Source organism: Camelus ferus, chromosome 19 (assembly GCF_009834535.1).
Source record: "Camelus ferus isolate YT-003-E chromosome 19, BCGSAC_Cfer_1.0, whole genome shotgun sequence".
Classification (NCBI taxonomy): Eukaryota; Metazoa; Chordata; class Mammalia; order Artiodactyla; family Camelidae; genus Camelus; species Camelus ferus.
The window spans coordinates 16,420,916-16,434,891 of NC_045714.1; the positions used below are offsets into that span (position 1 = coordinate 16,420,916).

The window sequence follows — 13,976 nt, forward strand, 5'->3', positions numbered from 1 at the left end:
CAGGGCCGCTGTCCTGCTCTTCCCCGGCCTGCGTCTCCTCGGGGGCACCGCTGGCTGTGGTGACAGAGGCCGGGCTGCCGCCGTCTCCTTCCTGCTCTGTCCAGCTGGCCGTCGGGGGCGGCCGTAGTGACTGATGGTCGGACGGCTGAAGGCTGCAATGTCCTCGGTTCACTGACGTGCAGGCAATAATCTGTATTCACGACAGACAGGTGGAGAAGAGGGTCACAATTTTAAAGAGTGAGATCGGGGAAGGTGTCACTGAGAGGGTGACCCCGAGGTCACAGCCCCTGACTGAAATGGGGAACTCTGAGCACAGCAGGGAGAGGGCAGCATAGGGGGTCCTGGACCCCCAGGTGGAAAGGCAATCAGCTAGACTGGGAGGGAGGACTCAGGTGCCAGTTACTGCTTCTGGTCACCAATTCAGACGTGTGGGCTTCTCCCCAGACCTCGCTCAACACTGTGACACCAGCTGAGTGTCCTACAATTCAACTCAATCCTGACACCATCTACGTGGAGGTGACGTCAGACCCCGGGTTAAGCCAGTCGCACCGTCTGGGCCCCTCACCCCACTTCAGACGCCCTGTGCTTCCGACTGTAGACGGGAGCGTCCCGTGACCCTCCTCAGGTTCGATCCATGTGCTTGAGCGGCTCACGGGACTCAGAGAAGCAGTTTACTTCCTAGATCACCAGTTCGTTATAAACGGATAGGACTCAGGAGCAGCCAGAATGAAGAGGTGCGCCGGGCAGGGGGAGGGGAAGGTGTGAGCTCGCCCCAGATCTCCACCCGTGCACCAACCCGCGCACCAACCCGCAAGCTCGTGCAACCCCGTCCTTTGGGGTTTTTATGGAAGCTTTATTGCAAAGGTCTGATCGATGAAATCCTGGGCCATCGGAGACTGATTCAGCCTCCAGCCCCTCTCCCCTCCCCAGGGGTCGGGGGAGGGAGACTGAAATTTCCAACCCCCTAACTGCATGGTTGGGCCCCCCTGGAACCCAGCCCCAGTCCTGGGTGGGGTCCAAAAGTCTCCTCACTATGTAACGAAAGACACCTTTATGGCTGTCACGTAACTTCAGAAATCGCAAGTTTTAGGTGCAGTGCCAGGAATGGGGACAAAGACCAAGTATATTTCTTGTTACAGGTTTTCCCTGCTATCCGGAAGCAGAGCCTTGCTAGGAAACTTCCATACAGGAAGTGGCGAGCAGCGAAGAAGCAGGGGCCTTAGGGTGCACCTGGCCGACAGACACGCAGAGGAAACGGAGGTAGAGCCCAGGTGCCCACGGCTCCGGCCACGGCTCCAGCGGCGGGGCGCCCCATGTGTTTCCTGCAGAAGGGGTTGCGGGACCACCCGCCGCCCCCGTAAAGGCTCGCTGAAGACAAACACCAGTGCGATTTTCACCTTTCGCCTTTTGTGCAGCAGCGGAAATCCTCTTTGGCTTTCTTTCCGTCCGTGAAAGCAGGTCCTAGCGTAGGCCTTCGGTAAAAGCTGAGGTGGCGTAACGCGAACTTCAAAGGCAGGCGTCCCTGTGTGAGTCACACTGTCACGCGGGGTAGAGGTCGGTGCTGAGACACGGGGGGGGGGGTCGTGGGCTTGGTGGGTATCGGAGCCGTGAGTGTGGACTGGGCATCCGGGGGACGGTGCTCAGGGTGCTGGAGGCCCGGGGGCCGGCTGGGCCGGGCAGGACGGGCGGGGGAGGCCGGACAGGGGTCTCTTCGCACCTCGCCCAGCAGAGCGGGAGCAGCCACTGCCAGGCTTCTTGTCCGGGGCGGGGAGCACCGCCTCCGGGCCTTCCCTCATCTGTGACAGTCACATCACGCTCTGTTGAAATGCCTTTTTCTGTGTCTTGTCCTCACCAGGCCAAGACTTCTGGAGGGCAGCAGCTGAGCTAGTCCGTCTTTAAAGCCAGCACCTCGCGTCCTGTGTTCCATGGATGCTCACCAAATGCACGAGTGAGTAAGCAGGGCAGACGCAAAACTGTTAACGTGGTTCACGGGGGAGGAGCCGCGCAAGGCCGAGCCAGGGCGGGGCGGGCAGCACCGGGCCCGGCTGGCGAAGCAGCGCCGAGCAGGGCTGCACCTCGCCTACCCGCAGAAGAAACTGTGCACAACGCGCTGCTCCGGCCCCTGCTGGTGCCTGACTGGGTCAGGCGTTGTTTTCCAGAAAACAATCTGGCAATCTGCATCCAAAAAAATCTTTGTAGCTTCTGACCCCAAAATTCCAGTTCTAGGAAGAAAATCATCCAAAATACGCACGGAGACTTTTCCCCCCAGCATAGCGTGTATCACAGTGTTACTCACTGCAGAAAAAACAAACTGGGAACAGTTTAAATGACTAGCATTTCAGAAAAATTAAACTATGGAATAGCAAGTTGGCTAGGGAGCAGGACAGACCTCTCCAAGGCTGTCAACGCCGTGTGAGACCTTCACAGCCCGAGGCCAGCGAGAACAGTGGCAGGAGGGACAGTTGCCCCTGGGCTCCGGAGGGAAGCAGCACCCCCCAGCGCTCACGCACACACAGGCACACACGCTGTCACGGGCACACACGCTGTCACGGGCCCACACGTGACCTACCGCCTTTATGCTTGTCTTTGTTTTCTTCTTTGTTTTTATAAGGAACATATTGTACTAATTTGATATTTTAAAAGACAGTAACTTTTATTTTCAAAGCATTAGTAACCTCTTAAAATCCAGTTTTCCTGTACTGATGGTGACATCTTTTTTTTCAAAAGTTAAAACTGGCTTTGGGGATGGGGAGCGGGAGGGAAGGAGGTTGAGTGGGGAGAGGGAGGGAAGGAGAGGAAGTTGCTTCAGGTCAAAAAGAGAAGCAGCTGCGAACGTTCTGAGTGCCCAGCGGTGTCCTCATCAGGCAGGCGCACCTGCTCTCCGGAGCCCGAGGACCCCCGCCACCCCCGACACCCCTCTGGAGGGGCTCCTGTGTGGGCGGAGGCTGACTTGCAGGCACACAGCGGAAGCATGAGAGGGAGTCTCAAGCCAGGTGAAAAAGGCCACTCCGAGCCGTCTGCCCACTGCGGAATTCCACTCAATGAAATTCTGGAATAGACAAAACTAATCTATATTTTTAAAAAATCAGTGAAGCGTTATCTCTGGGGGTCAGCACCCAAGTGATGGGAAGGGGATGAGGGTCAGAGTGAGGTGACGGCCACATTTGTAGCTGACAGGGTTTGGGTTTCCTGCATCCGTCCAAATCTAGTGAAACGTGTGCTCAAGGGTTGTGCATGTCAGCTGGAGGTAAGTTTTACAAAAAATGAAAAAGCTGTAAATAAACATCGAGCTCTAGTTACGCCCTGCACGTGTTAAGTGTTTTGGGGTGAAGGGTATTGATGCCAACAGCTTCGAAATGCGTCAAAACAGGGAACATAGCCAGTATTGTATAATGACTATAAACGGAGCAGAACCCTTAAAAATTATGAATTGCTGTATTGTGCACCTGTAACTTATGTAATATTGATATCAACTATATTTCAGTAAAAAGAAAACTAAAAAAAAAGGCAGCCATTAAAATATGGACTGACGGACAGACACGTGCTGGGGCAAGCACAGCGCAGGACTGACGGAGGGACCGAGGTGGCGAGTGTGCAGGTGTTCCCGGTAAAACCCTTCTAACTTGGGTGCCTGTTTGAGAAGTTCCATGACAACATCAGGGGCTACGCGCCCCCTGCCCCCCCCCCCCGCCTCTCTCCGTCTGCCCTCCCCCTTTCTCTGCCCCCGCCCCCTTCTCCCAGGTGCCAGGCAAAACCTGGGGCAGAGCACTGGCTGGTGGCCTCTCGTGTTAAAGAAATATTATTCTGACGCTTGTCCTCTGATCCTGGTCGGAGGGGTCAGGAGCCCCCGCCTGCAGGAGCCTCCTTAACCTGCAGCCCGCTCAGACAGCTGCAGGAACAAGGACTCAAGGCTGCACACGCAGCGCTGGAAGGCGGAACACTGACCGCATGGCCGACTTTGACAGGAAACTCTGAGCGCCCTGAGGTAGCAAGGGGATTGCTCAACCCGACCTAGAGCCGCCCTGCTTTCCTTGCGGCCGAGGCTGAGGCCCGGGCCGGGGCAGGGGCACTGCACAGCCGCCCCATCCCCGGATGCCCTCTCCCTGTCCCCAGACCCCGACACTGGAGCCGCTTGGTATCTGTGCTGTTCCAGAGGATAAGTGGAAACTTGCTGCACAGAGCGCTGAGGGCCGTTTCAAGCACCCCCGTGCTCCCTGAGCCCGGTGCTGGGAGGGGAGTAGGGAAGGTGTGCGTAAGGGACCTCAGGGCTCGACCCTGCGAACCAACCCCTGCCCCCATCAGAGAGGTTCCCAAGCTTTCCGTGCTAAGACGCCAGGAGACCTGTGACCTGCTCAGTCAGTCTAAGCCATCTTTGTGGACACCGAGGTTTCCTTGCTCCAAGAATCTCAACTCTTGGCCACCTGATGTGACCACTTACCACCCTGGGGGATGTTTTATGCGCTTGGTCATGTGTTTACTGAAGTCTTACTTAATATCCACCTAGCATTGTTTATTTCCGAGCACCACTGTCACTCCCTCCCTCAATTTCTCACTCAACTAATTTGGATCATGAGATCAGTAGTCACACACACAGCCCTCGCCCTGCTCCCTCCTGGGCAGACCTGCCCCTCCCTCCGCACAGCTCAAGGTGTGTGGGTGCCCAAGCCCGCCCTGGTCCTGGAGTTCACTGTCTCCCTCTGGGTTCCTGCTAGCTTGTCCCGGGAGCCTCAGGGCGTGGCTGCTCCATCATTTTAAACTGTATTTACCGGTCCCACTGAAGCCTGCCCATCCCTGGGGTTCTGACTGCTGACACTATGGTTAACAGAGTGGCCGCCTCGCCAGGTGGGTGGTGTTTGCCAAGGTCACCCAAACAGCAGGAGCAGACGTCCAGCCTTAGCAGACTGCGCTGCAGGTGGGCACCCTAGGCTGTGATCAGAGATGTCGCTGTATCAAGACGCTCCCCTCTCCTCACTGTGTGATCAACGTGTCGCCACTCAGGCCACCCCAACACACTCACCGCCGGCTCTGGCTGTCTGGGCCCCCACCTCTTTTCACCGACACAGATCGAGGACCGGGTCCGTCTCTGCACGGCACCCTCCTGAGCTGCCCAGCATGTCGCAGAAACTCGGGGAAGGACCAGTTTCTGCTCTTCAGAGACACTCATGCTGCTCAGAAGTGCCAGGGTGGGGGGCGGGGGACAGCCGCCCTCTCCCAGCTCCGTGGATCTCCTGTCTTCTAAGTCGCTGAGAGAGCTCGGACGGCCTCCTCTCCCCCACTGTCCTGCGAGCGCAGCCCTGCTGCACCTGCACGCATGGTGGGCGCGAGACCTTTCTAGAGGCTCCAGGACTCGCAGCAGGGAGAGACGGAGGAGGGGGGCAGAGGACACGGCCCCTAAGTGTGCCACTTTGGTGTGGGGGTTATTTGGAGCTGCAGGCCGTCAGGACCCAGCGGGCTCAGGAAAACCTCTCACCTCCTAACTGCCTGGAGGAGTGTCTACACCAGCCCGAGTCTCAGCCCCCCGCAGCTGCTCTCCCATCTTCCTGTGGGTCGCACCCCACCCCCCACGGAAGCCCCCACCCCCATTCCTTTCCTGAGCTCAGGATGGTATATAAGCTTCAACTGCCTGACGGCCTCCGTGTCGCATTTCTGTGGGGCGCCTGTAAGTACAGAGTTAATTGATCTTTCTCCTGTTAATCTGTCTCATGGCAATTTAATTATTAGACAGCCAAAGAACCTAGAAGGGGGCAGGGAATGTATTTCCAGCCCTACAGTTATAACTGGGCCTTGGGCAACAGAGTCTCAGAAATACTGAGCGTGAATCGTCATTGTTAATATTGTTCTGGATTCGGGGCCAGGTCCCTGCCGCTCCAGCCCCAAGGCCACCGCGGGTCTGGATGGATGCTGACTGACCATCGCCTTGGCCACCCCCAGGAATGTTCCTCTGGTTTCGCTCTGAGGGGCCTGGAGGCCTCCTGGTGACTCTGCACCATCTCCAGAGGTCAACCATTGGTCACGGGGCCCCTTGGCACAAAAGGGGCAGGTAAGAGGACCATCTCAGACAGCCTTCCCCGCCACCCTGGGGCCACACTCGAGCCCCGACCCACACTGTCCTGGGCTGGAGGGTGTGTCAGCCCCCACAGCACTCAGCTGACCATGACCTCTCGGTCCTGGGACAAAGAGAACAACAACCAGGTGGACACAACAAGGGGGAAGCTCAAAAATGATGTCCAGCGCCAGACACACACCTTTGGCAGGATGTTCAAAAACAGGCCGAACCCAGGTCCAGGGGGACAGGCCGCTGCACGGCCTGGAGCAGGGGTGGGTGCAGAAGGAAGCTCTGCGGGCACGGGAAATGCTCTAGACCTTGGCAGGGCAGGAATACTGGTGTGTGCATTTGCTAAACGTCCGCCGTCTGGACACATAAAATGAGGCATTTTATTGTATGAACATCACACCTCATTCAAGTTGATTTTTAAAAATAAAGGCAGTTTTCCAAGCAGTAGACAGCGGACTGGAGCCAGGGGTGTGGCTCCCCCAGGGAGAGGCAAGAGCAGCCCACCACCTTGGCCTCCACTCCCTCCTGCCCCTTTGGCCTGCCCCTCCACTGCCCCCCCCTGCCCTCCCTGTGTGTCCACTGGCACCGTCTCTATTTCACCCTTCTCTTCACTTCCAGCAGAGCACCTGTCACTCCTTGACCGTGATTACTGATGACTGCCACCCTCACCCACACCCACACCCCCTGGAGCTGGGCGGGGCAGCCGCACCACCCCGGGGGTGGGGTGGGGCTGGAAACGGCCGTGCGCACTGGGGCCTGCTCCGAGGGTGAAATGCCCACACAGGATTCCAAAGACAGTACACACAGAAGAATGTGAAACATCCATTAACGATTGCCTGCATGTGTTGAAATAATACGTTGGATATATTGGGTTAAATAAAAAGTATTGTTTTCACCCGCTTATTATTATTATTATTTTTTCCCTCTTAAACGCGTCTTCTAGAAACTGTAGTTACACACAGTTTCGCGTTACATCTCCATCGGGTGGGGTCCCTACCACCCGAGGCCCTGGCCCCTCGTTCCCCCACCCTCGGAGAAGTCCCAGAAAGGTTTGCTGGTTGAATAAATAAGAGTTGTGAGAAAGAGAACCAGATGAGCGTTTCCCAAATAAAGGTTAGTTCACTGGTGTTTGGCAAATAAGTTCCCAGGACAGGGCGCAGACCCTCCTCTGCCTCGGAAACCACAGCCCTGCTCCGGGGACGCCTAGACGAGACCAGGCGCGGATGGCCCCTTTCAGACCAGGAGACAGAGTTCAGGGTTACCAGCTTCGGGCGGCCGGGAGAGGGCTGCCATCGGGGAGGCCAGGGCCAGCCGGGCTGGGGAGCGCCGAGTGGGGATCGTGACGCGGAAGAGGGGCCGTGGGGGTGGGGTGGGGAGGGGGGCTGGAGGCGGGACGGGGCGGGAGGCGGGGCTGAAGGGGTGCGGGGGCTGGGGCGGAGAGGGGCGGAGAGGGGCGGAGAGGGGCGGAGCGGGCGGAGCGGGGCGGAGCGGGGCGGAGCTGGGGCGGGGTGGGGCGGGGCTGCGCAGGCGGGGCAGGAGGCTGGGCGGGGAGCGGGGCGGGGCGGCCCCGGGATAAAGGCGCCGCGGCGCCGGGAGTCCTCGCCATCAACCTTCGGCTGCGTCTCCGTCTGCCTCCCAGAGACCATGGCCGAGTCCCCGCGCGCCCCGCTGCTCTTGCTGGCCGCCCTGGCCCTGGCCCTGGCCCTGGCCGTGAGCCCCGCGGCCGGGCAGACCTCCAAACGGAACCGCTTGGTGGGCGGCCTGATGGACGCGGAGGTCAACGAGGAGGGCGTGCAGAAGGCGCTGTCCTTCGCCCTCAGCGAGTACAACAAGGCGAGCAACGACGCCTTCCACAGCCGCGTGATGCGTGTGGTGCGCGTCCGCAAGCAGGTACGGGGCCGGGGGAAGGGATCGGGGGGCGCGGCGCCCGGGGTAACGGAGGGGGGAGGACGGAGGGAGCGGAGGCGCGGGGCCGGGGTAACGTGGCCTGGGGTTAGGGGCACGGGACTGGGGTGCGGGGGCAGGGGGGAGGGGTGCGGGGTGCGGGGTCCCGGGGGGAGGAGGAGGCGCGGGGCCCCAGTGCTAGGCCAGGAGCTAGGCAGGGGGCGCAGGGGTGGGGCGGCCCTGACTGCTGGAGGCCCGGCCTCCCGGGGGGCGTGGCCCGCGCTCCGTCACCAGCCCCGCTCCCGCCGGCCGCGGGCTCTGGGGAGGGTCTCCCGAAGCCCCTCGGGGCCGCGTGGATTGCCGCTAACGCGCTTCTCACCCCGGCCGGGCCTTTCGCGGCGCCCGCAGCCCATCGCCGGGTGTCGGCGTGAGTGGCTGGACCCGCCGGCTCTCCGGGTCGGCGCCGGGTCAGGGCCCAACCTCCGGGATCCCGGGGCTCGGCTGAGTTTTCAACTAAATGACCACGGACGAGGGAAAAAAACAGACCCACGCCTGGCCACCCTCCTGACTCTGCCACTGAATAATTCTTTAAGCACTTCTTCCTCTTAAACTTTTTATTTTGGTATGAGTTCAGACTTAGCAATTGCAAAAACAGTGCATAGAACCTCTAGCTTCTTCAGGCAGATTCCTCTAACGTTAGAACGTTGCCACGTTTGCTCGGTGTACCTCATCCTACTGTGTGTCTGGATGTATGTATGCATTTGTTTTTCTGACTCTCTTGAGGGTAAACACCTTTGTGTATATTTCCTAAAAACAAGGGCATGTTATGCAATACACAGACTTTATTCAGATGATGCTGACCGTCCACTGTGTCCTTTACAGCCAAGAACACTCCTGGGCCACACACTGCAGCCACTGTCCAGCAACCTCCTTTGCTCTGGGGCGGCCCCTGCTCTGTCCCGTGACCTTGGCGTTATTTCTGAAGGGTCCAGCCAGTTGAGGCTCAGACTGTCGCTGGATTTGGGTTGGCCTGATGTTTCCTGGAGATGAGACTTGGGTCACACGGAAGGGCATGCAAGCCTTCTCTCAGCAGGTGCCACTGAAGTTACCTGGCCTTCAGGTCCTCATTGTGCAGTGGCGTTGAGGGCAGACATTCCAAATATCCTCCCTGCGGGGCCTCACTGCTCCCCAGAGGGGCAGTGACAGACGAGTTATCAGCTGACAGACGAGTCTGTGAGCTGGCACGTGGTGTCTCTGCACCCTGAAGCAGGGGCACTGGTATATAAATCCAAAGGCTCCTGGACAGTAGATTCCGCCCACAGGTCACATCCATGGCAGCAGTCCCCAGGTTGTGACATCCCACCCCCACCCTGAGATGGGCATGCCTTTACCGACAGCGTGACCCTTGCCTCTGCCAGCCTGCCTGGGGTTCTGGCCAGATGAGGAGCTCCTCCTTGGAGTGGAGAAGGGGACGAGAGAGAGGGTCAGAAAGGGCTGGTCCTTGAAGGAAGGCTAGAATTTAGACCACCACTCAAGAGCAGGATGCAGCCACATAGCACCAAAAGCGTGGTCCTGCGTGTGTCAGCAGATGGCTCAGGACTGGGCGCATTTCTCCCCCGGCAGCAGTGGGCTGGCACTGTCCCCTTTGGGTGGGACGTGCACTGCCCATTCACCAGGTCCCCGCCAGCCTGCACTTCTCCACTGTGACACTAGCTCATCCGCCACGTGGGGGAACCGACAGCAGAGGGACCCCAGGACTCACTGTGGTTCCACCGCGCAGGGTCTGGAGCCTGGTGCCAGCCCTTCACCCCTGCTTCTCCAAGCTCTAACGAGGCGCGTCTGGAATGCCTGTGTGAGGACAGGGTTCACTTCTAGTCTGTAATCTCGGGTGTCAAAGACGTGGGGTATGTGGCACACTTCAGAAGTATTCTCATCAGAAATAGCAGTGAAGAGGCGGTCTCTTATTGGCCCAAACACGCATGCGTTCTCTCCTTACGGGAGGGAGTAAGTCAGCCCTGGATGCGTGCAGGGAGCGAGGTGCTCTGGGCTCCACACTGGTGAGTGGAGTTTTGCTGAAGTGTAATCACCAGGCGACTGTCTTCCTGCAGAGGCAGTTTGGGCCCTGGTGTGGGGCCGCCACCTTGTGCTTGGTCCCTGCCCTGGCTCCGGGCGCTGGCCGGCTGCTCGCCCACACTGGACTGGCTCCCCAGAGCTGCGCCTTCTGTTCCTGGACCGGGTCCCTGGCTTCCACCTTCGGGGTTCCTGAGGGAGATGCCTGTTGGAGCAGCTGGTTAACAAGTCCAGCAAGGGCCTGGGGCGCAGAGCCGTCGGGGGGAGTTCTGAGCGTGGCTCTGTGAATGGGGGTCGCTGGCGTGGAGGCGCGGCGGGAGGAGGGTAACTGCGTGTGCAGTTGACGGGTGTTGTAAACAAATCTGCCCTCCGCATGTCCAGGTCGTGGCCGGGATGAAGTACTTCTTGGAAGTGGAGATTGGCAGAACCACATGCACCAAGTCCCAGCCCAACTTGGCCAGCTGTCCCTTCCACGATGAGCCGCACTTGCAGAGGGTATGTGCTGATGGGGGCAGAGGGGTGGGTGTGGCTGTGCCCGTGGGGGTGGGCCAAGGGTGAGTGCTGGGGATGTGCACGTGTGTGTGCACATGTGACTAGACTGAATTTATGAGAGGGCTTTTGCTGGGGAACTGGGGCACTGTGAGCTTTGGGGATTGTTGCCTGTAGGACCGAGGAAGCAGCCGGGGAGGAGAAAGGGCTCCCTAATCTGGCCACCCCGGCAGATTACAGAGAATTAGAGGCCATAAATGGCTGAAATCCAGCTCCGCTCACCAGTTACCGAACTCTCCCGGGGGCTGGGCCAGTTCTCGGGGGTCTTGGTCTCTGGGAGGGCTGCACTGCTTTGTCACCTGTCTCAGGTTGTGCCTTTGTCTGGGGTTTTCCTGGACCTGGTCCCAGCCCCTGGGTCCTCACCCTGGACCTGCCTTAGTGCCAGCCACTCGGGGTGGCAGACGGGATGTGCCCCGCTCCCTCGGGGGCTCTGTGGCCTTGCCGGGGTTCTCCCTTCCAGGGCTGTGCCGGGGGCACCACTGTGGAGCCCTGCACGGGTAGGGGACACGATGCCAGTGCCTGGACTTGGAACCGTGGGCGGGTGACTGAGAGGTCACTGCCGGATCGGGCTTGGGGCTCAGGGCTTGGGCGGCGGCGGCTGAAAGTCCCACCGCCGCCCCGCCTCCCGCACTCTGAAGTCCTGGGCCGGGCGCTGCGCGTTCTCCTCTTTACCTGTAGCCCTGACTGACGGTCCCTCTCTCCCTCCGCAGAAGATGCTCTGCTCCTTCCAGGTGCACACCGTCCCCTGGCTGGGCGTCGTCTCCATGGGGAAGTCCAGCTGTCAGGCTGAGTAGGGGCCAGGCGGCAGGCGGGCTCGCTGACCGCCTCTCACGCACGTCCCCCCACGGAGCACCCGCGCTTCAGATGGGCGGTCTGCCTGGGGGACGTCCCCTCCGTGCGTCGGCCCCAGCGACACAGAGGGTTTCTCAGCACTCTTTGAGCTGCTCAGCGGCTCTAAGGCACCTCTTCTGCTTTCCCAGTGCGCCGGGTGTGCGTGTTCTGTATTCTGCTCGATTAAACGGTCACAGCAGCTGCCCCTTGAGTTGTTCACTGTCTCGGGCTGACACGGAAGGGCGGGTGGGGGCGGTCATCTGAGGGACAGCCCCTTGTCTCACGGGCTCTGAGGGCGGGCAGACGGGGAGCTGAGAGCCGGCACAGCCACACGGGCACTGCAGGGGACTTGGGCGCTGGCTCTCGATGCCCGGAGAAGGGTGAGGAGGGGCTACTGCACTTGGAAAGAAGCCAGTCGGTGCGGGGGGTGGGGGGGGGACCGCCAGGAGGCGGAATATGAGACGGAGCCTGAGCCAGGCCCAGGGCTGCCCCGGCAGGTGGATTCCAGCCACGTGCATGAGCTGGTCATACTCCTGGGAGGCACTGTCATGGTCACAAATGTTCCCTAGAAACAAAGTGAGTCATGATTTACATCTCTGTTTCTGCAGAGAACTTTGGGCCCCTACAAAGAGACAAAAACTAAAATTAAAGTATGTGTAACTGATGGGGGTGGGGCGATCGGAATCAAGGTCAGTCAAGGGCGGAATTGGGGGTGAAGTTGAAGTGACACCCCTCCTGCCCCTTCCTGGGCTCCCGGTTAAAACAAGTCTCAGTGCAGAGCTCCACGTGCGGGGTGGGCTGCTGCTTTTCCTAAGGACTGCTTAATTAGCACAGAATGTCACCTCTCAGTGTCGCCATCATTCGCAGAAGAGTGGGTATTGGTGCCCCGAGCCGGGAGCAAGCCAGTCCTGGCTCCGTTCCCTGCAGAGTCCTCATGTGGACCTTTAGCTCCTGAGGGAGACCCCTCCTCACCGCTGACCACCCAGGCAGTGTTCCCAGATACCTGCCACACTCAGGGTGGCGCTGACCAGCCTCCTGCAGTGAACCCGGCTCTGAGGCCGGCACCCCACGGCATCAGCAGAGCCAGAACCAGGACGCCGGGAGGAGAGGTCCTGGGAGGAGGGTGGGGACTGCTGCCCCCAAGGAGTTTGCCGTCCCTGTCTCTCACCTTCCTGAGGTCCCAGCAGAACCTTCTCACCCCAGACGCGACTTCACAGAGGGCTTAGGGACTTGAGGAGTGTGCACTGGCCAGGTTTGGGCCTGGGGCTGGGCCCTGCAGGGGGCCCCGGGACTTGCAGACATGTTGGCTGGGCAGACAGGACACAGAGGTGGTGGCCTGGTGCAAAGGCCTCCGCAGAGACTTTCCTTCATGGGGGAGTAATGACAGCCTCCAGGATGGTTTCCCGTAAAATCCTCTGCGGACAGTTCCAGTGCCCTGTTCCGTGCGGAGGTCGGGGTGCTCTGCTCGGCCCACCGCCCAGCCTCCTGCTCCACAGCCCACACTGCAGGGTTCTAATTGGCGCCACCCCAGGGCCCCCAGGGCCCCTGGGCAGCGGGCAGGGCTGGAGAGGGGGCGGGTAGCCTGGAGGGCTCGCCATGCCGGACGCCACCCAGACAGCGTGTGTAGGGAAGAGCCACAGCCCTTGCAACTTTCATCTGCGCGGCTGGACTTTTATGTTTGTTTATTTTAAGCTTGTGTTGTTAAAAAACAGAATTCGGCCAAGTGCAGCCAAAGATCTTGGCTTTATTCAACGGTTCGGGACTCCAGCAGCTTTCCATGCAGGGGCTAGAAGGGGGTCACAGGAGCCCTGGAAGGTGGAAGCCTCCTCTAGGAAGGGAGGGCGGGGAAGTCAGCGAATGAAAAGGGAGGGTTGCTTGGGGCCCAGACGCCTTCTCTGGGGGGAAAGGGAACAGAGAAGGCGTGGGTTTTACCAGGCAGTTGCCTCTTCTTCCTCTGGGGATGGGGAGGCCCCACGTGACAGACGCCTCGCGGTGCTGCCCGGAAGGTTCCTTGCTGTGGACGAAGACGACACTTCTGGGCAGGTGGGGACTGCGGTCAGGCGAGGCCTTAGGTCTGGGTTTCCTATCCCGGGCTTTAGTGCAAGTGACACCGTTTGGGGGCTGTGGTTTCCCTCTTTGTGTATAATTTAAGTGAAATTGTTCATATAAATAGATTTAGCCCAGTGCCTGGCTCTGGATAGACGGTCAATAAGTTTTAGGTATTTTTTCATTGTTCTATTTTGCAGTGGCTTAAAACGGTGACACTCCTTGTATGGAGAGGTGGGGTCTGTAAGCCACCTCTTGACTCTGGGTGGGCTTGTGACCCCTTCAACCGAAAACTGCAGAAGCAGTGGTCCCGTGACCTCCAGGGTGCACAGGCGGCCTGTGGCGTCCTTCCCGAGCTCCCTGGGACGTGTGCTGTGGGAGAAGCCTGGCTGGAGAAGGCTCCCGGGGGGTGCCCCGGAGACGGCCCCAGCAGAGCTCCGGGCGAAAGCCAGCGTCACCTGCCGCCAGGTCGGGGGACCACCGTGGACACGTGTGTGTGTGGGGGGGGTACACACACTGAAGGGGTGAAGCCCAGGGCTGC

General features: G+C 59.7%; 1 protein-coding gene and 1 long non-coding RNA gene across 4 annotated transcripts; both read left to right on the forward strand.

Moving 5' to 3' along the window:
• Positions 1-580: 580 nt before the first annotated feature.
• LOC116657890 lies at positions 581-6,939 on the forward strand. 2 transcript variants are annotated; one of them, XR_004313052.1, is made up of 4 exons: positions 581-1,526; positions 1,856-1,948; positions 5,856-6,040; positions 6,674-6,939. It is a non-coding gene; the product is annotated as an uncharacterized LOC116657890 (long non-coding RNA). The 2 variants fall into 2 exon arrangements; XR_004313051.1 differs by having other exon boundaries at positions 581-734; positions 1,140-1,948.
• Positions 6,940-7,615: 676 nt separating this feature from the next.
• On the forward strand, positions 7,616-11,593 carry LOC106729250 (cystatin-C). 2 transcript variants are annotated; one of them, XR_004313053.1, is made up of 4 exons: positions 7,616-7,945; positions 10,391-10,504; positions 11,269-11,415; positions 11,462-11,593. XR_004313053.1 is itself a non-coding variant. In XM_032461707.1 (3 exons), the coding sequence occupies exons 1-3, from the start codon at positions 7,700-7,702 to the stop codon at positions 11,350-11,352; spliced, it is 444 nt and encodes a 147-aa protein (XP_032317598.1). In that variant the 5' UTR covers positions 7,617-7,699; the 3' UTR covers positions 11,353-11,593. The 2 variants fall into 2 exon arrangements, 1 of the variants encoding a protein (XP_032317598.1); XM_032461707.1 differs by having other exon boundaries at positions 7,617-7,945; positions 11,269-11,593.
• Positions 11,594-13,976: the final 2,383 nt, after the last annotated feature.